The following is a 27043-nucleotide window of genomic DNA, read 5'->3' on the forward strand; positions in this document are numbered from 1 at the left end:
GGCAGAGGTTGCGACCCCTGCTGACTGGCTCCAGCGATACTCCTGACGGCTTCTTTTGTGGATGGACAATGGGGCTGAGTCTAGGGGGCTGGGCACCTGGACTTTTAGGGGAGAAGAGCCTGGGTTGTGGGTACAGGCAGCTTGATGCCAGTGTTCCTGAGTCTTGCGGGCAGCCACACCCCTTCTCCCAACATGAGTCCCCAAGAGCAAACCTCCTTAAGTCAGAGGTGCCTTGGGCAGGGGTGGTAGGGAATAGATTGAACACATGAACATGTTTTTTCCACTTTTTTCTGACTACAACTTGCCTTGTCTCCAGTGCTTTGGTTTAGCAACAGACACCCAGGCTTCCCTCACGTGTGAACGTACATTCACATACATCCCCATTTGGATGTACTGGCAACTCCCACTCCCACCTGGGGTCCTCTCTCCCTCCCCAGAGGTGGCTGCCTTCCTCAGCCTCCTCACCGAGCCCATTATCCCCACTCCATGCACTGCTCACCTCACCCCGCCAACCCAATCCTCTCCCTACCCCTTGGTTTCATGCAATCCAACCCTCAGCTCAAAAGCCGTTCTAACAACCAGTTCTCTGTCCCAATTCATGTCCACCATTCTCCAGCCTTCTCATCAACTTTTGAAGTTTTTTATTCTTTTTTTTTGGTTTTTGTTGTTCAAATTTCCCTTTTACAGTAAAACTATTGAGGTGACGGCCATACCCCGCCACCTCCCCCATGGCAACATCAACTTCCTGTTCCCTGGAAAGAGCGATTAGAAAAATCAGGAAGGAGCTGGGAACTACACCACCAGAGAGATGACTTGACCTCTGGTGGACAAAGCAACCATCTTGGCTGGTGATTGAGGTGGCCGACTTGGTGCCCAAGGGCAGCTCGGATCTAATGAAACTGAGCTGGGAGGAAACTGAGGCAACATCCAATTATGCACTAGAGGGCAGGAAGAGGTATTAGCTGGTCACTATGGAAACTGGCAGTTGCTAAGTACCACTGTCAGCTAGACCAGACAGTAGGCCACCATTTTGGTCACTAAGAAGGAAGCTGAGTTGAGTTTGAATGGAGTAGGAAAGGGAGGATATGATGAGCAAGACAGCCATCTGGGTTACTGGGGGACAACACGTGGGTTCTTGGGGTAGTCCTGTTGAGTAACAAAGCTTATATTGGGATACGGAAAGGGAAGAAGAACAAGACAAATTGGGCCTGCCACAGCAGATGGCAGTCATCTTAACTGTCCTAAAAGCAGCACAGAGAACAAGGGAAGGGAGATCTTGGGAAGTGCCACTGAATACTAGGAAAATCCTCCTCAGTCCGCCCTATCTTTTCACAGTCAGTAAGTTCCAGCTTCCTCCTGAAACAGGAAGTTCTTCCTGCCCTCCCTTCTCCACAGAGTAAGAACCACTCACCTCCCCCCACCCCCCAGACTAAGCCACTTCGAGTTCCAGCCAGATCACTTCCTATTTCAGAAGTGCTACTTCCTGTTCTGGATGAAGGCACTTCCAGTTGCTGCTGCACTGCTTCTGCCACTTCCCAGGCCACTTCTGTCCAGGCCTGGTCACATCTTGTCTGGAGAAAGTCACTTCCTGTCCCAAGTGGCCCATTCAGCATCAGACCAAGTCCATATGTGTCCCGACTGGTTCATATCTTGCTATTGGCCACTGGACAAAATGGGACACTTCTTCTCATGGTAGCTGTCATGACCCAACCACCCCAAATGGCTGGAGTAAGTATGTAAAGGCCTGGGGCATGGCAGAGAAGGAGGCCCTGCTGCCCATGCCCTGAGCTGGGGTGGAGTGCCAGAACCTTCCCCATAAGGCCCCCATTTTTGGCAGACTGAGGGGAGTGGTTGATAAGAGAGGTCAGAAGAGGGAGCTGAGGGGAAAAATGCTTTGATGCCCCCACCCGGGAGATGGGAGAGGCACAGGATAAGAAGCCAAGAGGTAAAAGGAGATGTAGGGAAGAGGATGCTAGGGAAGAGGAACAGACCTAGAGACAGAAGTGGGAGAAAGAATAAGAGAGAGAGAGAGAGAGAAGAGAAGAGAAAAACAGTGAGAGGCAGAAAGAAAGAGGTGCCAACCAAAAGACAGACTGTTCCCGCCCCTGGCTCTCGGTGGGGGAGGGGGTCAAGGATCCCTGGGTCATGGTCAGAAAAGGGGGCTGAGTCTCTGCCCCCTCCCCAAGGGAATAGGACCCAGGAACACAGAGACAGAGCGGGGCACATGTGGCCAACCAGAGGGCAGGAGGTGGTTCAGTGGAAGTCTTAAGGAATCCTAAAAGTGGAGAAGAGGGCAACAGCCAGGAGGAGCAAAGGGGCTGGTGGAGCAGAGGGGGCCAAGGAGATGCTAGAGGTGTCCCTCCAACCATGATTAAACTGGAGCACCCCAAGAAGGGCTGGATCCAGGTCAGCCAGGTGAGAGGAGCCCTCATACCTTGTAGTAGATGTTTGGAGGGCTCTGGGGGGGCCCATCCTGCACGATGTACACAGGATGCCCATAGTCACCACTCACCTTCTCATAGTGGGGACAGAAAGGGGGGTCTGCAGCCCCACCGCCCCGCAGGGCTATCCCTAGCTCCCCAGGTTCAGCCTCCCTAGGTCCCATCCCACCTCCGCCCCCCAGACCCAGAGATCCTCCCCTCCCGAAGGAGCCAGGACCAGGGTGGCGACTCTCCGAAGGCTTGGCCCGCCGTCTCCGCCAACACATGGCACCCCCAGCCCCTGCCACGCCCAGCAAGAGCAGCGCCAGCCCCCCTGCTGCCCCGGCCACTGCAGGCATGCTGGGAGGGGGCAGGGGGCCTTCAGCACCCCGGGAGGTTGCATTGCTGGTGGGGTCACCTGGCAGGGAAGGGGTGAAGGAGGAAAGAGGGGGAGGGGCTGAAGGAGCCACCTGGGCATCTGGACACCCAGCCTTGGGGATATGTCCCATGGGCTTCCCCAGCAGTGCCCAGGCCCTTTGGGACCCCACCTCTCCCCGACCAAGCCCCACTCAGAATCCAGGTGTGTCCAGCCCTTCAGCTCCGTGCCAGGCAGTCCTCCCCACTTCTCTGACAGCACTGATTGAAGCGCTGACTTGACTAATTAGTTCTAATTGAGTCTTCTCCTCATTTGGCTTCCATTCCCCTCCCACCCTCCCATCCTCTCTGCTCCTCCTTCCTGTATCACAGCCCCAAAACTGAAGAGGAAGGGAAAGGGTGAAGGTAAGGCAGCTGGGGTCCGAGGGCAGAGGAGGCTGGGGAAGGCAGGAGGCTGGACCCCTGGTTCCTACCTGGCATATTCTCCTTCCCAGGCTCCAGGCTGTGGGCTGCCCCTCGGTCTCTCTCCATGGGCATTTCAGACACAGGTTTTCGGGGGGCAGCCCCTCCTCGGGGACCTGGAGACGGGGGAGACCTGAGAGAGGGGCTAAGACAGCAGCCCCCTGACCATGACGGGACTGCCCCAACCTCCCTCAACATCTAGGAGGTGTGCCTCAGCCCCACTCACTTTGTCCCACTCGGAGCAGCACCTTCATGCCTCTGGTGAGGCACACACCTCCCTGCAAGCTCTCCAGGCCTTCCCGGGTCCCGTCCGATGTGGCTGGGAGGGAAGAGCCGGAGGGAGAAGTTGGCATTCCAGAGCCTAGCCCCTATTCTGTCTCCATACCCTGGCCCCAATACTGCCTGAGGGTATAAGGGGTCTCTCTTGGCTCCAGTAGTCCCTCCCTCATCTGCCTTCCAACCAAGGAGCACCTCCCCACTCGAGCCTGCCCTCTGCCCAGCAGTACCAATTATATAGTAATCGTGGTGTGAGCGGAACTCGTGGCCCCAGAGGTTAGGGCTGTACTCCTGGAACTTGATGGTGAAGCGGAGGTCCAAGTCTGGTCGGTCACAAGTAAGAAGCAGATTTGGGGCAGGGGGTGCCTCACAGCGCCGGCCCTGGGCACCCCCTACCAGATACAGCTTGTAGAACTCATAATTTGGAGAGGAGTTGGGGCCAGGAGGCCGGGCCCGGGGGCAGAGCAGGTCTAGCCGGTCCCCGATCTGAGGGTAGAGCACATAACCACCCTCTGCCTGGAACCTATGGGGAGGAGGGCGAGGTGGACAAGGAAGAGAAGTGTCAGAGGTCTGGCCCTCAGAGCTTTGCCTCCCTCACCCCACATCCCTGCAGGATAGCCTCTGTCTGAGTGGAAAGCCTGTTCGGACAGAGTAGGCACTAAGGACTCTGCAAGCTTGTGTTGGAAGCAGCAGGAAGCCAGGCTCAGAGGTCTCCTGCCCCTTGGTGTGCCCAAATGCACTCTTCAGCCCGCCCTCACCACATGCACACTGCCATCATTCGCTCCATCACCAGCCCTGTTGCCATGGCAACAGGATGCCAGTTACCAAGGAGCTGGCCTCTCTGGAACCACACAGCCCACCCTTCCCAGGTGATTTCACTACTCCATGGCAGTCAACCATGGGGGCAGAGCCTCCCCTCCCCCAGGCCACCACTGAATTTCAAGGATTTCAGGGCAAAGGAATCAGGGTCGGGGAGGGGTTGTGGAGGGTGATCCAGACCGGTGTCCCAAGTTAGGCAATGTGACAGGAGGCAAGTATCTGGTCTGGCAATGGCCCTAAAGGGGGCTAATGGGAACCAGGGTCTAGGGGCCAACTGCCCCAGACATTTCCCTGCTCGGTCCCCCTCCTGCCCTAGGTCTTAGACTTCCGAGGGAAAGTGCTTTGGATTTGAAGGAGCTGACTTTTCTAACCACAGCCAACACAAGCCCACATCTTCCCTGGCCCAGGCATCCACTGGCCCAGCACAGCCACTATTTGCCAATGACAGCAGCCCCTCCCTATGCATTAATGGCAGACAGAGTCTCAGAACTGGGTCCCAGGGGACTGCTGCTTGTTGTCTTCCCAGACTCCCGAATGACCCACTCATTCCCACCCAACATCCCAAAGAGCCCCCAGAATACCCTAACTCCCTTTTCTCAATTCCACCAGAATAAGCCTAACCTATGTCCTCAAGCTGCACCTGACACTCAAACTGCAGCTGGGAGTTGGAGGGTAGGAGACTGAGCAGAGAAAAGACATTTGAGATTATACCCAAAGAGACATGGGAAGGAGGCCAAGACAGGGAAATGTGAGGGAGGCTGTGAAGTAAAGAGAGGAAGAACAATAATCCTAGTTCTCCTTTAATGAGCATATAACCTGTTCAAACACCTTACCTCTAATCCTCATAAAAGCCGTAAGGATTGAGGCTACAAACTCAGAAAGGTTAAGTGACATGCCCAAGGCCACACAGCTGAAAGCAGCAGAGCTAGGATTAAGACCTAGGATTTGATGAGCTCCAAAGCCCTTCCCTTTCCCATGGCCTCATACAGCCTCCCCAGGGAAGTAGGAAGTTTTCAAAACACGGAACTCTTTTGCTAACGGGGAGTGGGATAGGCATGGAGGCAAGGGACCCAGATGACCTCCCAAAGGTTCTGTCCTATCCTGTGTGGCTTGAAGTTTCATCTGACCCTTGGCCTTTTTTCAAAGCAAAGCAAGCATGCTACGGACCAGAAGGTCTGATGGAAGAGTTTGCAGCAAAGATGGGGGAGGGGGCAATGGAGTCTTCAGGACTCCAGATGCAAGAGGGAAACAGGAGGCTTTAGGGGACTCCAGGCTTCCTCCAGAAAGAAGTCCCCAAGCCAGGAAGGCAGAAATATCTTCAGGTTGGGAAACTGTTCCACCAAGGGCTCACTGACTCTCTGGCTGTGGGCAAGAGTTGGGAGACAGACTCTGTGATGAGAGACAAGAAGCCTTGGGGGAGTTGTCCCAAGAGGCCCCAAAATGAGCCCCTTTCTCTCCCATCTCCAACACTGAGTCGCTTCTGGAGAGGGAGGCACCCTGCCCTTCCCCTCAGCGCCTCAGCAGCACCTACTCAGTTGCTCTCCTGAGAGCTGACATTAACCAGGCTCCCTCCAAGCCCAGCCCCCGACACCACCCAAATCTCCCACAAACCCAAATAACCACTCCACTGCCCTCCCAGCTGCCCATGAACTTTCGGATCCTTGCTCCTTTGGGGTCTTTCAAACTCCTGACACATAGATATCACCACCCACATCCAGCTCTCTGTGCGACCCAGGAGGCTGGCTCCCAAGATCACCTCTGTCTAGTTACCCATCAGCTCACATCAGAGCACCAGCACCCTCCCTCCAGCCTCCTCCCAGCTCAGAGAACCCAGCCCCCAAAGTCCCCAAAGCTTCCATAGCCCCTGCTCCCAGAGGGTGTGGGGTCTCCCCAGCCCCGGGCGCTCACCTCTTATTCGCCGAATTCCAGTAGACAGGCTCCAGGCTGAGCCCAGACACCAGCCCAAAAAAACCAAGCAGCAGCAAGGCCCCGACTCGCACGCCCCCCGGCCCAGAATGGGGGGCCCCCATGACCCCGCCAAGGCCTGGGGGGCGGGGCACCAACTCCCCCAAAGTCGCTCACCCCTGGGGTCACTGCCTGGGTTGCCCTGGCTATTCTGCCCCGACCACCTGGGTGGCTGATGCCCCCCGCTCCCACGCGGACCCGCTTCCTGCTCTGCTCGCGCCTCCGGTGCGGAGCGCTCAGCCCGCAAGAGCCCTTCAAGGGGCCGTCTACAGGCGTCTTACGCCCCCGGCCCACGTTCCAGCACCCCGGGATTTGTGAGCGGGTCTAAGTAGGGGACTGGGGGAGCAGGGGGCCGGGCGGGGGCGGCATGGGGCGCTGGACGAGGGAGCGAGGAAGGGGGCGCCGAGCCGGAGCCCCAGCCTCGCCAGGATTGAGGGCAGCGGGCTAAGGGAGGAAACCAGTCCCGAGCCCAGGAGGGGGGAGTTAAAGGAGAGGCGGGGAGGGGGAGAGGATGGCGGAGCGAAAAACCGGAGCTGGAGCTCGAGTCGGAGCCGGCGGCAGCATCCCGCAGCCCACGCCCCCCACACCTCCCTCACCTCGTGCACCTCCCGCCCGCCGGGCCGCCTCGCCCTGCCGCCCCGCCTTACTCCCTGCCGCGGTCTCTCACGCCCCCTTTGTCTCTCCAACTCTCAGTCTCTGGCTTAGTTTCTACCCGTCTCCCCTCCTGCCCTCGGATCGCTGGAGCGATTGGAACCTTCCTCTCAAATCCAAAAAGGCTCTCGCCCTCTCCACCCCGAGGTGCCCAGCCCCTTTTGCTCCGCAGCCGCCTCCTCCTCTATCCCAAAGCAACACCTCTGCTCCTGGGAGATCTGGAGAAAATAACCTTGAAGGCATTGCACTTTACAAAGTGGACTGGGATGATCGGCACGACCACCTGTGTGAAGTGGGAGGGGCAGAGCTGAAGGATCCCCATTGTCGTGATGAAGAAACTGAGGCTCAGGGAGGCCCTGTGACTTGCCCAAGGTCACACAGGGAGTCTAGGATAAAGCCAGAAACCAAACCCAAGTTGCTGAAGTCCCACCCCTGGGGTCTCTTTTGTCACAGCCTCCTGGACCCTTTACTGTTGTCTAGGGGCGGGGTGAAAGGTAAGAGTCTAGGGGGCAGACTTGGGCCCTTCTTGGACGGCTGCGGGGAGATTCCTGGCTGGGAGAGGAAAGGGAGCACCTACAACCCCAAACCCGCGTTCAGCTGGAAGGGCTGTTTCCAATTATCCTGGGGGAAGGGAGGAGGATTTGCCTTTTTGGGTGTAAGAATCCTTGCTTTCAGCACCTCTGGGCAGAGGTGACATTCCTCTCCCCTCTCAAGCCAGCACAGGCCTCCCGTCCCTTCCCTTTCATTGTGAGGTCCAAAATCAAATCCCCTGCTGACAGTATTCTTCAGAGCCCCTCTTCTCAGTGTTTGGCAAGGTGTGTGTGGAGGGGGAGGAGCCACTGTTTGAAACAACATACCCACCCCCCTCCAAAAGACAGAGCAGATAAATGGAAAAACAAGGAGACCAGTGACAGCTGCTGAATGAAAGACTCTCGCCCTTGTCCTGCATCTAAAGGGAATACAGAATGTGACGTCTGTGTTTTCCGGCACCTTTACTCTTTCGAGTGTGTCCTTGACTCTGGCTACTCAGTCGCCTGCCTCCTGGGGAAGTCCAGGGGTGGGGAGGCGGGTGCTCCCGCTCCCCTTCCCCCAGAGCTGAGTAATGGTGCCTCTGCTGCTCGAGGATGGTAAATAGTGTTGAGCACGAATGAGCGGGTGTCTTGTCTGTCACTGTCTGCACCCAGTCACACCCAAGAGTCTGACACACAGCTCCTACCACTCCCGCTCAGCCACACTCACCCTGACCCCTGCCGCCCCTACCTAGGGAGTGAGATTTCAAACAGGTTCCCCCTCTTCAGTTTACCAAGTTGCCTAGCAACCAACCAGGCAATGGCATGAAACCCCACCCTCACTCCCTTGACTTCACACCAAGCTCAGCAATCCCATTGGCTCCTGCCTAGTCCCACCTCTCAACTGTTGTTTCAGGAGCAATATGACAGTCCCTACTGCTGCTGGACAAGGGAGCCCACTAGTACCCCTCTGGGCCCCCATCTCCATCATTTGCCTCCCCAAACAGACACACAGACTCTAGTATCATACGTATAAAACCTTTTTATATAAACTCGCCCCCACCTCCCTCAGTCACTTCCTGTCCCTTCTCGCCCTGGGGAGCATCAGGAATACTGGTGTCTGCGCTGCCCCCACACCACCAGAGCTGAAGCTGACATTCAAGGTGGACATGGCGCATGGAGAGCAGGGGAAGCTCCACCTCCTGCTCCCCTTCATCCCCACTCTCCGTGGGTTCTGGAAACACACGCTGACCGGAGGCAGTAGCCAGCAGGGGCAGGCTAGGGTGCAGGCTGCAGGGAGAGACAGGCAGGGTCAGTCAGCACCCTGAGAGAGGATGCTTGCTCCCTCAGCAATTCACCTCCCTCCCCAACCCAAGCCCCAAGATATGTGGAATTAATTGATGACCTCACTCCATTGGTGCAGTCCTTCTGGGGCAGAAAACTCAGCACTGGCTCCGGCTTCCCCTCATGCCCAGCCCTGCTGGTGGCCCACACAGAGACAGCCCCACTAGTGCTGCCAGTCACTAGGAACTGCCCAGTCCTGGGGGAGAGAAGAGAGGTTTGCTGGCATGGAATCCTCACCCCTGGGGCAGGAACCCCTCACACCCAGGGGCTGGGACCCTACAGCTGGCCTCTGGCATCCCTAGGGACATCGGGGCCCTGGGCGGGAAGGACCCACAGTCACTCACGGGTCCAGATCAAAGTAGATGCGCTGATTGGTGGTCACCTCTCGGCTGAGGGACCACAGTGGATGAGCAGGCTGCCGGAGATCCCAGCACAGAAGCTCAGCATCCTGAAGACACAGAACAGGGGCCTGGAGTTCGTCCCTCCCCCCCTTCCCCAAGACACCCCTGCTTCCCTCAAGGTTTGCAGGCACTTCTTTAGCTTAGGTTGATTTAGTCCCACATCCATCCCCCAACACATCACAGACTACATCCCCACTCCTGCCTACTGCCCACCCTCTTTGGGATCTTGGGACATGACCCCTACCTTGCGGGCTCCTGAGAAGAAGCGGTTGCCATCAGGGTGAAAGCAGAGGTGGGTGATGCCCCCTTGGTGCCCTCCCAGCAAGGCAAGAAGGGAGCCATCATCCCAGGCATACAGACCCAGGGAACGGCCGTAGGAGCCACAGGCATAGAGGGGCTGGGCTGGGCTGAAGGCTATGCAAGAGATGATGCCACTCTGGCCCTGCTTTTTGGCTAGAAGGGGAAGGAACAAGGTAAGGGAGAGGACAACAGCACCTGACATTAAGCAGGCTAATCAGCGGTGCGCCTCTGTCTTCTGCCCCAGAGCCCATGTGCTGGGACCCAGTGTCTCCCCCACCCCATCTGTCACAAGCAGGATGAAGACCTCTGATGCTCCCCAGATCCTTCTATCCCCACAAGGGACCAAAATGCCCAAGACCTAGTTCTTCCCTCTCAAATCTGTTTTTCCTTAAAGGGATGGAAAGCTGAAGGCTTACAGGAAAATGGAATCAGCTTTACCTCCAATTTCCTAAAAACACCAAGATTTTAAAGATTTAAAAAAAATTTTTTTCCTTTTTCTCCCCAAAGCCCCCCAGCACACAGTTGTATATTTTTAGCTGTGGGTCCTTCTAGTTGTGGCACGTGGAACACCGCCTCAGCATGGTTCAATGAGCGGTGCCATGTCCGTGCCCAGGATCTGAACTGGTGAAACGCTGGGCCGCCAAAGTGGAGCATGCGAACTTAACCACTAGGCCACGGGGCCAGCCCCGAGACACCAAGATTTTAGAGAGCAAAGGGTACACAGCTAACAGGGCATAGGCTCAGGAGTGAACCAGTTCTTTACCCAGGGGGTTGACATTGGGAAAGCTTCGACCCCTCCCCAAGTCTGTTTTCTCCTCTGCCCACTGGGCACAACCTGCCTCCCAGGGCTGTAATGAGGATGCCATGACCCCCAACATGTGGCCCCCCGGCTCACACAAGGCCCCTCTGCATGTAGCAGCGCCCTTCTCCTTCCTCCTCCCTTGGAGGCACAGATGCTTACCAAACGTGGCTCGGACCTCGCAGTCACGGCCAGGCCGGGCTGTAGAAAACACACGTACAGTCCGGTTGAAGCCACTAAAGAGCTGGGAGCCATCCGGGGAGAAGCAGAGCGAGTGGGCTGCCGTCAGCTCGTCCTGGGGGCAGGAAAGGGCTGAAAACAGGCCTAGCAAAGCCTCGGCCATCCTCAAGGAAAGAGAGCTTGGCCAGGATAAGCCCTGGGGCCGGGCGGGGAGGTCCCTACCAGGTGGTTGTAGGCACGAAAGGAAGCCCGGAGCTCTCCAGTGAATGCATCCCAGATGTGAATCGGGTTCTCCCGGCTACTGCTGGCGACGCTGAGAGAAACACGGACACTGAGGGCCCAGTGCTGTCAAAGGAAGGGGAGGAAGCCAACTGACCGGCCCTCGCAGCTCACCTGAAGGGCACAACAAGCTTTCCTCTTCCTGAGACCCCTGGCAGCCCTTGACTCTCTCTCAGTAGAGGGTCCCCTTGAAACCAGAGGGAAGTAGGGGAAGCAAAGGACATCACTTACTAGGAGGTGTCTGGCTGGGTTGAAGACATCAGAGAATACCAGCAATAATCATAAATGGTGTCGCCTTCCACCATTCGAAGGACAGGGGCCTGGATAGAGATGTGGGAATGCCTGGGTCACCAGCAGGAAGAAGAGGCAGACTCAGGCCTCTAGCAGTTTTATGGCAGAGGGAGACCATCTGTCAGTACTTAACCAGGCAGGAGAAGGCAGACAGGGTAAATATGAAGAACAGAATCTTTTTTTTTTCCTTTGGTGAGGAAGATGGGCCCTGAGCTAACACCTGTTGCCAATCTTTCTCTTTTTGCTGAGGAACAGTGGCCCTGAGCTAACATCTGTGCCCATCTTCCTCTATTTTGTATGCAGAACACTGGCACAGCATGACTTGATGAGTGGTGTAGGTCTGTGCCTGGGATCCAAACCCAGCAACCCGGGCCACCAAAGTGGAGTGTGCCATACTTAACCAATATGCCACCAGGCTGGCCCCAAAGAACAGAATCTTGATCTCAATATTCAAGGGTCAGCTCAGACTTTAATGTCAGATCCGGACCACTAAAAGCCATACAGATTTATCCTTTTGCTTTTTAAATGCTTAGAGAGGAAGAAACAAATAATATCCCAACCCAGAGACAAAGAACTAACCAATGATAAAATATTTACTGAGCACCCATGAGGTGCCATTTGATCCTTTTAAAAAATTATTAAACAGTTCAAATATGCAAAGAAGTATTAAAAAAAAAAAAAAAAAAAAAAGCCCGGGACTCCTCCACCCAGCATAAGAAATAAAATATTATACCAAAGATTAAAACCTCTTCCCAGTGAAACCCTCCCTCGGAGGTAAACACTATCCTAAATTTAGCATTCTCAGGCATTTCTTTAGGAACGTATTCATACAAGAAAAAACACTGTTTACCGCTGTCTCGCATGCCTTTAAACCTACTGTTAATGGTGTCATACTGTACGCATCCCTTTGTGATTGTGAGATCTAACCGTGGTGACACACTTAGCTCTAATTCACGCATTCCCACCGCTGTCGAGTACGCCACTCACTTATCCTTCTCCATGGACAGTCACTGATGTTTTTCCATTTTTCGGCTAGAGTGTTTTAACATTCTGGTACACGTGTGGGAGGGTTTCTCTACAGCTTCTGCTACAGAGGGAAATTACTGGGTTCTATGGCACGTGCTTTGCCAACTCTGCTAGATAATGTCACATTTTTTCCCAAAGTGCGCATCCCAGTTTACTCTCCTGCCAGCGGCATATGAGAGTGCTCATTGCTGTGCATCCTCTTAGTATTGACAGACTTCAATTTTTCTCAGTTTGGAGGCTGTGAGATGGCATTTCATTATAGTATAAATTTGCATTTCTCTCAATACTAGTGAGGTTAGACACTTTCCTGTTTCTTAGCTAAGTACACCTTTTCATAATTTTTGCTCATTTTTCTACTAGGTTATTTTTTTCTTACTGATTTGAAGGAAATCTTTAAATCATCTGGATACCAGTCCTCTGTCAGTTATTTGCTGACCTTTGGGGTGATGTCACCCAGGCATGACTTCAGTTTCCCCTCCTCCACTCTGAACCCCTATATCTGACTACCTGGTGGAAAGCTCGACTCGGACATCCCACAGGCACCTCACATTCAATTTGTCCATAACGGACCCAGCATCTCCGGCCTTCAAACCTACTGCTCCTCCTGGGCTCCACGTCCAATTTTCGAGCCTGAAATCTGAGTGCCAGCCTTGACTGCTACTAATCTTCATTCCCTTTTCACTCCTGGTCCAACCCAGCACCAAACCTCGCCAATTCCACCTCCTAGGGTTCTTTTGAACCTGTCTGCTCCCCTTCATTCCCACGTGAAGCCACTGCGTTTGTGCTAGCATTTCTGCCACTCTACATGTTCTCCAGGCCTCCCTGCACCCCCACACTACAACCTGACCATCTACTCCCCACACTGTAGCCACATCAAAGCCTTACAGACCTTGTTAAATTGGAATTCTGTACAGCATCATTCTCCTGCTTAAAACACTTCAATGACTCCACATAACCCTCAGCACAAAACCCAGTCTCCTGACAAGGCCTTCCATTACCAGGCACCTACCCCTAACCACCTCTCAAGGGTCCTCTCTCTATACTCACTCCTTTAAAAATCTCTACATCCCACCATTTTGACTCAGTTCTCAGAAGATGCCAACTCATCATACTCTTAAACTGCAGGCTTTCAAGCACACTAGTCTCCAGGTCTGGAATATTCTTCCTTCACCTCCCCCGACAACTCCTGCTGGTTGAATCCTAATCATCCTTCAGGTCTCTTAGATGCTTTTTCCACTGGAAGATGCTTCTTCCCTAAGCCCTCGAGCTGAGCAAGCTGCCCTGCTCCACGTTCCTATACCCCACTGCATCCCTCACTCTGCATCGAACCTCTCTGAGAAGGCAGGAATCATGTCTATCTTGCTCACCACTGTTTCTGCAACACCTAGTGTCCAATCAGCAGTCAATAATGTTTCATGAGCAAATGGAGACAGGAGACTGTTTCAGTAACAAAAGGCCCAAAACACCAGGGCTTTGAGTTAAAGCAAGGGCAGTGGAGTGGAGAGAAGTGGATGGATTAGAAAGATTAGGTGGACTTGATGGGATTTGGTAATTAATTGGATGTTAGAGGAAAGGAAGATTAAAGGATGAGATCCTGGCTTCTGGTTTGGACACCCGAGGTCACCAAGATGGTGGAAGGACCTGGGGTGCACAGGAAGGCTATGAGGTGCCAATGTCCTTGCTGAGTGAGGGAGAATCAAACAACAGAAGCCTCAAAGGAAAAGTTTTTGCAAATGGAAAGAACAACTGTCTGGACGTAGCATTCGCAAATGAGGACGCCCCACCCCCCACCCCGAGATATGTAGGGCACAGAGGATGCACAGTCTCCTCTGGAGAGGGCTAGAGGGAAGTGAAGGCCTCAGGCAAGAGCCACAGAGTAAGGAGACTACTCAGGGAAGAGGCTGGGGAGTTAGGAATAGGAGTTCCAGAAAGCTCTGTGAAAAGGTAGAAAAGAGAGGAGAGGAACTGGGAGAGTACATTGGGAAGAAGATGCACACAGGTGTATGAAAGGACCCCTTCAATTTCCCCTCCTATATAAATTTTATCCATTTCCAAATACTAAACTTGCAGACATTAAAAGTGAAAATCCTTAAAGAGTGAGGTTGTGGTAGAACTGTAAACTCACATTGCTAACAGCAGTTAAAAAAAAAAGCACAAAAACTTTTGAAAACAACTTAAGAAATTTTTAAAAATTTGATACTGTCTGATCTAGGGTATTTCCTTATTTTTCTTTTTGAGGAAGATTAGCCCTGAGCTAACTACTGCCAATCCTCCTCTTTTTGCTGAGGAAGACTGGCCCTGAGCTAACATCCATGCTCATCTTCCTCTACTTTATATGTGGGACGCCTACCACAGCACGGCTTTGCCAAGTGGTGCCATGTCTGCACCTGGGATCCAAACGAACCCCGGGCCGCCGAGAAGCGGAACATGCGAACTTAACCGCTGTGCCACCAGGCCAGCCATAGGGTATTTCCTATTCATAACATTTCTCTTACGAAAAGAATCTCCATCAAAACACATGAAGATGTTCACTGAAGAATAATTTATGACATAAAAATCCTGGAAACAACCCAAACCTCCAAAAGAGGGAAATACGTAACAAAATTATCACAGGCACTCAATGCAATATCATACGCCATTAAACATGATAACTGTGAAGATTGGCGCACCATGAAAAACACTCAGAATATGATTGTTAAAAAGAAAAACGCAGTATCCAAAACCATCTACTATAGGAAAAAGCTTCAGTAATTGGACAAAGCTTGGAAAGAGGTAGAAAAATTTAAAGGGCTGGATTTTTAGAGTGGTAGGTAATGACTTCCTCCACACCTTTTTTTTTTTTTTAAGACTTTATTGTTCCTTTTTCTCCCCAAAGCCCCCCCGGTACATAGTTGTGCACTCTAGTCGTGGGTCCTTTTAGTTGTGGCATGTGGGATGCCGCCTCAGCGTGGCTTGATGAGTGGTGCCATGTCTGCACCCAGGATTCGAACTGGCGAAACCCTGGGCAGCCGAAGCAGAGCGTGCGAACTTAACCACTCAGCGACGGGGCCAGCCCCCTGACTTTTTGCCTTTTGAACATTCCCGTTTCTCTTAAACAAATTTGTGCAATAAATATTCAACCTCCCACACTTTCATAGGCTCTTCTAACTATCCCTGCCCGAAAGAACTCTGCTCCTGAACTCTCCCAGAACGGCTGCACCACACCCACCTGGCCCTGAGACACCAGTGGTTTCTACTGCAGGAACCAGGGCTGCAAGCGCCTTACGACTTGCACTCGTCTGTGGCCGCCCACCTTAGAGCTGCACATTAGGTAAGCGTTCAGGACCATCCCTGGAACTGGGCACCCTTCTTTTAGGAAGCCATCAAGACTTGCACTCCCATTAACCTCAGGCACTACAGAAGCCGCGGTCTCTTGGGTCATCTAGTACCACCACCACCTGTATACCGCTCTACACACCCCCTAATCAGCCCCAACCCCGCGCTCCCAAATCCTTAACCCTTGTCCTCTGAAATTGCTACTCTAAAATCTAAAAGCTCCCTTATTTCTCATCTTCTCAACAGGCTCCATTCACCCACCTGAACTTGCCTGATCCTGGCTGTCCCCCGTGGCCCTCTCAAGCTGAAATGTCTTTAATTCTCACCCACCTCCCCAGTACACACCTCAAGGACAGGAAGTGGATGAGTGTCAACCGTGCTTCCCACTGTCATTTCCAAATCTTTTCACTTCCCCAAACTCTAGGGGCCAGCCTGGTGGTATAGTGGTTAAATTCGTGAGCTCCACTTCAGTGGCCCGAGGTTCGTGGGTTCGGATCCTGGGTACAGACCCACACATGGCTCATCAAGACATGCTGTGGTAGCGTCCCACATACAAAATAGAGGATGGGCACAGATGTTAGCTCAGCAACAATCTTCCTCAAACAAAAAGAGGAAGATTGGCAACAGATGTTAGCTCAGGGCCAATCTTCCTCACCAAAACAATAAATAAATAAATAAATAAATAAAAATCCAAACTCTACCTCCTCTGCAGTTCCTGTGATCAGACTAGCTCCCTGCTTTTTGTCACCCTCCCTCATTCCCTGGACTTTATCTCATGGTTCACTGTCTCACTGCCCACAGATACTCTTGTTATTCTCGATGACTTCCACTTCCACTAGGTCTTTGAACTTGCTGTTCTCTCTGCCCAAGATATTCCTCCCCAAACATCAGCTTGGTTCACCCCCTTCCTTCCTTCAGGTCTCTATTCAACGTCACCTTCATAGTGAGGTCTTCACCCTTTTTAAAATTGCAATTCATTCCCCCACCTCTCTTCCCTGCTTTATTTTTCTCCATGGCACTTGTCGCATATATCTTTTGCTTTTTTAATTTCTTTATTGCCTGTTCCCCACATCAGAATATAAGCTTCACAAGGACAGGGACTTTTGTCTGTTTTGTTCCTGACTAATCCTCAATACCTAAAACAGGCCGTGGCACATAGAATGTGCTCGAAAAATTTTGTTGAATGGATGAATCAATGAAGGAATGAATAAATCCATCCAACACCCAGCCTCTCCCATTCCTCGACTTCCTCAGCACTCACAGCCACGGCCTTCACTCTACATCAGCCACCCACTCCCATAATCGCGTCCTGGGCCTTGTCATCACCACAATCTCTGACTACCATCTCCGACCCATCCGATTCACTCACTCTGCTATTTGTACCACAACAATTATTCAGCTTCATCAAAAACATATTTACAATCCACTTTTTTACCCACTTCACATTCTCATCAACCGTTACATACACACTCCTGCAGACACTCTCAAGACACTCTTGTCTTTTTCGCCTGACACTTTCCAACCCGACTAGCCTCTTCTTCCATGCTTGTACTCAGCTGACACCAGTGACTACTACTGTTTATTGAACACTTAGTACACACCAGGCACTGTTTTAAGCACTTTACATTAATTCTTTTAATTCTCACAACTCTGTGAGGTAGATGCTATTATTGTCATCCTCATTTTACAAACAGAAGAACAATAGTCACTTAACTTGATGGGGAAAGATGCACAACCAGACTAACTGGTCTCATTTTAAATGGATGGCAACAAATTTCTAGTGGGCACTGAGCAAAGAATAGCAATTCTACCACATTCCTTGGAGGGTTCGATTTTCCACTCCCCAGGACCCATCATTTCACACCCTCTGCTCTCTCTTCAGACCCTTTTCCTCCAATTGATAACCCCCTTTACACTTCACTGAGAAGCCAAGAGACAGAGACACTCAAATCTCCCAACCACTGAACAGCTGCCTCTGAACGCATCCTCAGCCTTTCTTCCTACCACACGGAAGGATTCTGCACCTATCAAAGTCAGTCCTATAATGTGCTCTGGATCCTGTCTTCACCCAGCCACTCGGGGACTTTGTACCCCCTCTCTCTCCTACAGCATCAATCCCTCCATCTCTACTGGGTTATTCCTAACACCACAGAAGCACCCCATTAACCCTTCTTCGGCCCCACATTCTCCCTGGTCAACATTACATTTCTCAGCTCCCTTTCACAGGAAAACTTTTCCAAAGAATTGTCTGTATTTCCTCTTCTGCCCACTCTAATTGGCTTCTGCCTCCATCACTTCTCTGAAAGTGCTCTTGTCAAGTCGCTAACGTCTTCTGGGGTCATTCTCTAAATGTGCCTCGCTCTCAACAGCATTAGACCGACCCTTTGTCTCCACCTTTGTCATTTCTCCTGCATCCCACCTCCATAAACTGGGGTGCTCAGGGCTCTGCTTGAGCCTTCTCTTTCTCCATCTACACTCTCTCTGGAGATTGACTCCATCCTCAAAACATAAGATACCATCTACATGCTCTCCCACTTCTCAAAGTATACCTCCAGCCCCAATTTCTCCTCTTAAATTTACATTTCACATTTAACGTACCTAAAAACTCTTGATTTCTGTCCCAATTCCTCTTCAAATCCCTGTTTCCTCCCCTGAGTAAATTGTACCACCATCCACCCGGCTGCAAAAGCCTGGAGAGCACTCTTGATGGCTTCCTTCCCTGCATTCCACATCCAAGTTACCTCCAAGCCCTATATAATATACTTCAAACCCATCCACATCTCTCCTGACACCACCCAACCATCATTTCTCACCTGGTCAGTGATAAATGCATCCTAATGAGTATCCCTGATTTCACTCTTGCCCACCCACCATCCATTCTCTAAACTTCAGCCATCCTTTCACTCTCCTGTTTTAAAACTCTCCCATGGCTTTCCAAATAAACTCCAAATGCCCTACCCACAAGATCCAACATGATGTTGCTGCTAGCCACCTGTCCATCCTCACCACACTTTCCCCCTTACTAGCCTTCCTTCCCTTCCTTGAACACACAGCTCTTTCTCAGCTCTGGGTCTGTGGTATCATTGCCTCTCCCTGGAATGCTCTTTCCACAGCTCTTCACATGACTGATCTCATCATCCTTCAGGTCTCAGCTCAAATGTCTCCTTTTCAGAGAGACCCTCCCTGACCATTTTATCGAAAGTGGTATCCTCTGGTTAGTCTCTCTTCATCCTACTTCTTTCTTTCAGAGTATTGATTGTAATCCATAGTGAACTTGATTATTTATTGGTTTACATGTTTGTTGTCTATCTCTCACACAAGAAAGCAAAGCAGCTCTTCACCTATCTCATTCACCACTTTATCCCAGCACCAAACACAGTGACTGACACATATCAGTCAGTCAATATCTGTAAGCCAATTAAATACTGCCATGAGAAATCCACTATTCTTTTATGGGAAACACACATTCCTAACTGAAAAAAAGACAGACATCTCTTTAAATGGCTTCAGAATTCAGGGTTGAAAATGCTACCTGTGGAAATTCATGGTGAATAAATGTCCTGTTTGTGAACAGAAAACACGTGGACTGTACTTTCTGCGTCTCCAGGAAGGACTTCAATGTGTGGTGTCTAATGAAGGGGCAGAGTTAGCCCCTAACCCTTACCATTTCTGCATATTCCAGCTGCTCCCCCTCACTGTACAGCTCTGGGGGCAGGTTATAAATCCGCAGGATGTTATCAGCACTATTGGTCAAGATACAGGAACCATCAGGGGCCCTAGGAGGAGGAAAGAGTTAGAAAGCCGGACAGACCTATATTTTCCGAGTGTAGGGCGTGGGCTGAGCATACCTCTGGGGAAGGCAAGCCCCCCAAGACCTTGGGGGAAGGAGAAGACACACACAATTCTAGACGAAATTTAAGCTCAGGCCAAGAGGGATTCTTACTTCTTCTCCCACCTCTGGTGGCTTCTTCTCTCCTAACTAATTGGAGTGTTTTAAGGTGAAAATCCTGGGCGTGGTTATCTCCCTGCCCCATTAGCCTCACTTACCACTTACAGCCTTTCAGGAAGTTCTCAGGTTGGGTGCTGAACTCTGACCAGGAACCACTGAGAAACCGCGGTAGCTGGGAGAAGCTGTAGTTCCAAGTGCTGGAAGGAAGATGGGGGGACAACAAACCTGGGTCGCCAAAGCAGAGGAAACGGGCCTGGAGAAGTGGGGCTGAGGACTGGCGTGCTCCCATACATCTCACACTTCCAAGCTCCTCAGATTCCTGAGTCAACTGCCATCAGCACTTACGTGTATCCCTCATCCTCTGGAGCGGGTTCCTCAGACACACTGGCTTCTCCAGGCCCCGACTCTGGCCTGTTCGTCTCCTCTGCAGGAAGGTTCACATTTTCAGAAAGTTCTTGCTCCTCGATTCGAGGGCTCAATTCACTAGGAGTATCAAACCCTGTTTCCAGGGGAGTGGAGAGGGAAGCTCGGTCCCCCTCCCCCAGCTCCTGGGATCCAGCTGAGCCAGCCGTGGGATCTGGGGACATCCGGGGCGGATCATCCCCATCGGGTGGCGGTAGCATCAGTTCAGAGTCCGTATTTTTATCCATCGGGGAAGCCTGAGGAGAGAGACGGGCTGGAGCTGGGGCCTGGTCTGAAATAAGGCAGTCCGGAGCCAACACTGGCGCCTCCGGCGTCTTCATTCTGCAGAAAAAGCGCGGCAGACATTGGCCTCGGCCAGGCAACCCTCTTCCCGCTGGCTACCAGCTGCCTGGCCCGTGGCGCGGCCGACACCGCTTCAAAGTTCGCACAGATCCTGGAGAAACCGACCGATGCCTTCCTCCTTCTTCCGGGAGGGGGCAGAAGACCCCCAGAAGGCAAGGCGAAGAGGTGGACACCAACGCTCAAAGTACCGCGTTCCTTAGCCCGGTCGGTCGCTACCCATCACTTGCTCTCGCGGGATTTGGGCCCACCTCTCGATTGGACCTCCGCATCCTGGATCAGATTTCGCGGGCGACCCACGGGAGGGGCGGGGCAGGGATGCAACAGGTCACGGTTTACGGTTCCCATCAAGCCCTGGGGCTCCTAACACTGCTGGGAGTTGTAGTCTTAAAGCTTCTGCTTCCCCGAGAAGTGTCTCAGCTCCCCCTGTCGTCTGCCGCGGTCGTTCTGAAAGCACCTACGCCCTCCTCCCCAACCTGCAGAGGGCGCTAGCGTTATATTTGATTTTACAGGTTTTGAACCTCTTTTGCATCTCATTCGTCAAATTCCTCAGACCTCTGTCTTTTCATTCATTCAATAAATGTTATTGAGCTCTTTAGTATATTGCCACCCACTATATACTAAGTACTGGAAAATACAACAAAGAATAAGACTGTAGACAAGGTCCTTGCCCTCGTAAGGCTTACGTTGCTGTGTTCGCAAAGCAAGGAACAAATCTTTTCAGAAAGTATTAATAGCTGTGAAGGAAATTAAACAAGATAGTGATATAGAGTATCCGGAAGAATACGTTAGATTGGGATATTAAGGAAGCCTTCCAAAAAGGTGATACATTAGCTGATGAGAAGAAACTATCCAGCTATCTGGGAGAGGAGTGTTCCAAGCAGAAGGAATGGCAAGCGCAAAGGCTTTTTTCCTCCCACCTTCATACATTCTAGACACAGTGGTAAGAGTCTTCCAAAATGGTTTCCACCAATTCTGCCCTCACGCCTCTGGCTTGCCGAACTTCCCCACCCCAAAATGTCAATAGCTACAAGCACCAATACCGCGAGAATCCTGACTCTCTCCGTGCCCCCCTCTCCGACCCTGCATTCCCATCGCCTCCGCCCGAGGGCGAATTGCTTGCCCTTACTTGTCATGGCGACTGTCCAGCTTTGTGCCAGAAGCCTCGCGGGGCTTGCTGGGATTGGGATTTTCCCCTCCCATGTGCTCAGACTCGCGCTAAAAGTTTTGAGCTCCTCAAAAGTCCAGAGGCACCATCCTTGGCGCAGGTAGCCGCTGGGCTCCGGGGTCACCTGGTGTCCGGCCTCGGAGCGTGCTTCCCAGGACGGTGACACTCTCCCCTGAGGTTTGGGTAAGCTCGTGACTGAGCCTGATGAGTCCTATCTGAGTCACGGGCTCTCGGCTTCGAGTATTTTCAGCTCGGGAGAATCGTGGGGGCTGGGGGTTGGGTACTGGGGACTTAGGGATTTTGGGGGGATGGAAATTTGGCTGCACCAACATAGGAATGCAATGTTGGGAGGCCTGGGTGTAGATGATGGGGATGTTAGGACCAGTTGAAATCAAAGCTGAACACCTGGGCGGGGGAGTGAGACTTTGGGGAATCTTGGGCCGGCCTAAGGGGTTCTTCCCCACCCCCCTCCATCCCAGTGCCAGGTGAGGGGAATCCTGAAATAAGACGCACAAAGCATCAGGGTCTGAGACTTTCGGGTCTCGGAAGTTAGGAACTCATGGCTCGAGATTTTAGAGCCCCTGGCAAGCTGGTGGAACCTCGGGCGCCATCCCCAACTGATTATTCGGGGTGATCGGGAAGCCAAAGCTGCTAAGGTCCCTTAACTTCCGGACCTTTGTCCTTCCTGGAGTGAGCTTTCCCACCGGTCCCCGGCTCGACTAGATGGAGAAAATCCAATTAGAGACTGTCAGTCGTAGAAGTGGGAAGTGCTAAACGAGAGGTTTGCCCGCGAAACCAGGGAGGACTATCCGGGTCTGAGAGGCCCGAGAGCCCTGTTATTGTTTGGCTCTACATTTACATTTCTGCGACTTGCAGGAGCATTTCCGGTTTCTTTTTGGGGGCAGCTCACTATTAACCCGATGAGAGGGGAGTAGAGAGACAGAAAATGTCTTTTAGACTGGTTCCTATTACTTGCGGAGGGAGACCGCTAACCCCCTCCTCTACCTTTCGTATTTTTTCTTCCTGGAGTACTTAGTTACCGCTTTGGGAAAGGAAGATGTATTTGTTTTGATGCAAACCTCAATCCCTCCCCCTCTTTGAATGGTGTGCCCCACCCCGGTCGACTGTAGTCTAGGCGGACGCTACCATTGCGTGGGACGGGTTTTTTTATTTAAAGCGCGCAGAGGGCAACCCCTGGGTATTTCCAAGAAAGGGTACATTTGAGAATTAAATGATCAGAGCGTAAACGATGAGTCGTTTGTTTGTGCGGAGAAACACTTTCTCTTGCTTCCGGCTTTGGGCTAAGCCATTTCACTCTCGGACGCAGACTGAACGTCGTGAAAGCGGAAGGGGCGGGCCTGCGAGAGGGGCTGGCCCGCCGCGGTCTTAAGCGCCGCGCTCCGGCCCCGGCTGGTTCCTTCCTGTGGGAGGCGGCAGGACCCGCGAAAGGCAACGCTGGTCACTTTCTCCTGCATCTTCTTTTAGGGCGCGGTCATTTCATTCAGCAGTCACTTACCACACACCTGCTGCGAACCGAATGCTGTGCGCGGTAGTTATGTGCTTACCTTTTGTCTAAGTTGAAGTAGCATTTACACCCGCTGCAATTAGACGAGTTTTGGCAACTCTCCACCGTGTAACGCCCGTCAAAATACAGAACATTTTCATCGCCCCAGAAAAGTTTCTCATCCTTCTTTCCGGTGTTTTGACCTCCACCTCTCTTTTGCTTTCTGTTGCATGTTGGAGAGCTTGATATAAATGACATCGTGCAGTATGTGCTCTTTTGTGTCAGGCTGCTTTCCTTCAGCATAATGTCTGTGAAATTCATCCATGTTATTGCCTGTATTGGTGGTGTATGAGTATTCTGATGTTTTTTAACTTAGTATATTCCATTAGATGAATAAACCATCGATTGTTTATCCATTCTCCTTTTAATGGCCATTTGAGTTGTTTGCCGTTTGAGGTTATTTTGAGTAAAGCTGCTATTAACGTTCTTGTACAGTTTTTTGTGGTCATTTATTTTCATGTTTCTTGGATAAATACGGAGGAGTGGAATTGCTAGATCAAAGAGTAGAGAGTAGATCTATATTTTTTTTGTTTTTCTAACTTTATAAAAAAATTAGAGTTTTTCAAAACGGTTATACCATTTCACACTCATCAGCAAGGTATATACTTCACACATTTGGTTTGTTAGTGTTTCTAATGTTCTATATCATTGTGGTTTTAATTTGTAGTTCTCTATTAACTGTGTTCAACAGTTTTCTTTGTGCTTATTGGCCATTCCTATTGTCATGTTTGAAGTGGCTCTTCAAGTCTTTTCCCCATGTTTTAAATTGGTTTCTTTGCTTTTTTTTATTGTTGAGTTGTAGGAGTTCTTGTATAATCGGGATGCAGATATCTTGTCAGATACATGTGTTTTCTCCTGACTTGTTGCTTGCCTTTTTGCTTAACAATGTCTTAAGAGGAGCAGAAAATGCATCTTTTTTTCTTTTAACTGTTTATTGTGACCTGTTTAGGAAATCTTATTCCAAGGTCATGAAGATACTCTCGTATTTTTTTTTAGAACTTTTATAGTTTTCGGTATTTTACTTAGGTCTGTGAGCTGTAATTAACTAATTAATTAAAAAATAATTTTTTTCGTGATGTGAGATAGAGGTCTAGGTTCTGTTTTGCTGTTGTTTCCCATATGGATATCCAGCTGTTCTAGCTCCACTTGTTGAAATGGCCTTCCTTTCCTCCACTGAATTGCTTTTAATTGGAGTGCTTGGTCAGTTTACTTTTAATGCAATTATTGTACAGTTTGGGTTTAAATCTGCTATCTTAATACTGTTTTCGATCTGTCTCCTTTGTTGTTTGTTTTCTTCAAACATTTGAGGAAGAAATAATACCAATCTCACACAAACTCTTTCAGAATATAGAGGCAGTGACGTTGCACAAGTTGTTTTTTGAGGCCAGCATAATCCTGATACCAAAATCAGACAAGGACATTAAGAAGAAAAGAAAATTTAGATCAATATTCCTGTTAGCATATATATGCAAAAATCTGGCAAATTTTAGCACATCAAACCTGGTAGGTATATAAATGATAAATACATCCCGACCATGTGGAATTTATCACTGGATTGCAGTGTTGACTTAACATTCAAAAATCAGTGTAGGGGCCAGCCCGGTGGTGCAGCGGTTAAGTTTGTGCATTCAGCTTCAGTGGCCTGGGGTTCACCAGTTTGCATCCTGGTTGTGGACCTGTGCACCGCTTGTCAGGCCATGCCATGGCAGGCATCCCACATATAAGGTGGAGGAGGATGGGCATGGATGTTAGCTCAGGACTAATCTGCCTCAAAATAAACAAAAATAAAAAACAAAAATCAGTGTAATTTGCCACCTTAACAGATTAAGGATGAAATTCTATGATCAATTCAAGAGATGCATAAAAAGCAGTTGACTATACGCAACACCTATTCATGATTAAAAAAAAAAAACCAACCTCCTAGCAAACTAGGAAAAGGAAACTTCCTCAGTCTGATAAAGGGCTACCTACCCCAATCAAGTTACCATTAACACTTACATAATAGTGACAGACTGAATTCCTCTAAGATCAGGAACTAGAAAGTATTCGACTCTCACCCCTTCAGCATTATACTGGATGTCTTAGCCAGGCAAGAAAAAGAAATAAACATAATGATTGGAATGGAAGAAATCAAACTGTTGTATTCACAGATGGTATGATTGTGTACACAAAAAATCCTAATAGAAAATCTATTTTAAAATTATCAGAACTAATAAGTGATTACAGCAAGGTCACAGGTTTCAAAGGCAATATCTGTAAATTGTATTTTTATATAATAGCAACTGTTGAATCTGAAGTCAGAAAATGAATTTTAAAAACAATGCCATTTACAATAGCATCCAAAAACATGGCATACTCAGAGATAAATTTAACAAAAGATGGACAAGAGCTCTATATTGAAAACTACAAAATACTGCTGAGAGAATTTCAGGAAGATTTAAATAATGGAAAGAGATACCATATTTATGGGTTGGAACACTCAGTGGTATTGAGATGTCAGTAATCTCTAAAATGATTTAATTCAATCCTCATCAAAGTCCTTCTGGGCTTGTTTGTAGAAACTGACAGGCTGATTCCAAAATGAAAGAGTAGTATAAAGTTGGAGGTCTTAAACTACCTGACTTTAAGATTACTATAAAGGTACATAGGACAACAGCCAATGAAGAGAGTCCGGGAAAAGACTCATAAGTGTGGTCACATGATTTTCTGCAAAGGCACCAAAGTGTAATCAGTGGGCAAAGGAAAGTCTTTGTCAAGAAATGGCACTGAAACAACTTGAGTGGAAAAATGGATTTTGACTTCTACCTCATACTATACACGAAAATTAATTTAAGATGGAGAATAGTCCTAAACATAAAATATAAAACTTTCAGAAGAAAACACAGGAAAATATCTTTGTCTTGGTAAGGGTGGGTTACAGGGCAGTATCAAAATTTGTCAGATTTTGTAATCAAATGGTATCATTAAGATTTGTACATTTCAACCTATATAAGTTATACCTCAAAAACATTTGTAGGGTTGTGGGGAGTGGCTAGAGGTATAGATGAGACAACTCAGGCAGAATGTTGATTATTCTTGAAGTTGGGTGATGGGTACATTATTCTGTTTACCTTTCTATATGTTTGAAATTTTCTGTAATAAGTTTTTTGTGTGGTTTTTTTTTTTCTGGTGAGGAAGATTGGCCCCTGAGCTAATAACTGTTGCCAGTCTTCCTCTTTTTGCTTGAGGAAGATTGGCCCTGAGCTAACATCTGTGCCAATCCTCTATTTTGTATGTGGGATGCCACCACAGCATGGCTTGACGAGCGTTGTATAGATCCACTCCCGAGATCTGAACCCTCTGACCTGGGCCACTAAAGCAGAGTGTGTGAACTTAACCACGACTCCACTGGGCCAGCCCCTATAATAAGTTTTACTTATTTTTCTTTTGTAGATTTTTTCATTTTGGAAAAATACAGACAAGTACCAGAATAACATAATACATATTCCCACGGTACATATTCCCCCATAATTTCAACACTTGACATTTTGTTTTATTTGTGTCTGTATTTTAATTACATAAGCAATGTATGGAGGATACTATCTTTCTAAATTTTTCTTTGTTAATAGAGCTAAAACCCCCTTTGGCTATACCCCAAGTCCCATGAGCATACACCCCTCTCCCTGAGACCATCACTATCATAGATTTTGTGACTTTTTAATTTACATAAACTACTTATACTACTGTGTTTTGTTTTTTTCTTGCAAATTGTACTTTTCACCCAACGTGATTCTAAGCTATGTCTGGTTACACATTATACGGATAAATCCATTTCCTTAAATTACCATAGTAAATTTCTCTTGTGAGTGAATGTACCACATTTCATTTCACTATTCCCTGCAGATGGATAGTAAGTAATGTTGTTTCTTGTTGCCTGCCATGAAGAACAACAATGACATGAACATTTTTATGTGACTCCTGCTGCTGCTCCCGTGCAGCCATTTTTCTAGGGGGTCTACCAAGAAGTGGTTTTGCTGAGTAGTAAGGTGTGTGTGTGTGTGTGTGTGTCTGTGTGTTTTCAACTTTACCAGACATTGCCTTCTTTCTCCAGAATCTTTTTATTTCCCCCAATCAAATAGCTTTCAGCCAAAAACATTTTTCACACTAGACTCTGGGGGAAGCTGAGGGGGCATAATTATTTAGAGCTGG

General features: G+C 49.8%; 3 protein-coding genes across 3 annotated transcripts in view; 1 reads left to right on the plus strand and 2 right to left on the minus strand.

Moving 5' to 3' along the window:
• Positions 1–652: 652 nt before the first annotated feature.
• EFNB3 (ephrin B3) lies at positions 653–7106 on the minus strand. Its single transcript, XM_046674490.1, has 5 exons — positions 6261–7106; positions 3764–4056; positions 3484–3576; positions 3269–3373; positions 653–2838 (listed from the first exon to the last, which is right to left on the minus strand). The coding sequence occupies exons 1-5, from the start codon at positions 6380–6382 to the stop codon at positions 2429–2431; spliced, it is 1023 nt and encodes a 340-aa protein (XP_046530446.1). The 5' UTR covers positions 6383–7106; the 3' UTR covers positions 653–2428.
• Positions 7107–8504: 1398 nt separating this feature from the next.
• On the minus strand, positions 8505–21355 carry WRAP53 (WD repeat containing antisense to TP53). The gene is made up of 11 exons (XM_046675438.1): positions 21253–21355; positions 19707–20860; positions 19460–19558; positions 19077–19188; positions 11012–11100; positions 10724–10814; positions 10484–10616; positions 9467–9675; positions 9166–9269; positions 8883–9017; positions 8505–8767 (listed from the first exon to the last, which is right to left on the minus strand). Exons 2-11 carry the CDS (start codon positions 20102–20104, stop codon positions 8521–8523), a joined length of 1617 nt encoding a protein of 538 aa, XP_046531394.1. The 5' UTR covers positions 20105–20860; positions 21253–21355; the 3' UTR covers positions 8505–8520.
• TP53 (tumor protein p53) overlaps positions 21329–27043 on the plus strand; it is an 18610-nt gene continuing 12895 nt past the window's right edge. The window contains exon 1 of the mRNA XM_046675439.1: positions 21329–21474. The gene's annotated coding sequence lies outside the window, so the exon portion shown is untranslated. The remainder of the gene's footprint in view (positions 21475–27043) is intronic.

The sequence above is a fragment of the Equus quagga genome, chromosome 11 (genome assembly GCF_021613505.1).
Source record: "Equus quagga isolate Etosha38 chromosome 11, UCLA_HA_Equagga_1.0, whole genome shotgun sequence".
NCBI classification, from domain to species: domain Eukaryota; kingdom Metazoa; phylum Chordata; class Mammalia; order Perissodactyla; family Equidae; genus Equus; species Equus quagga.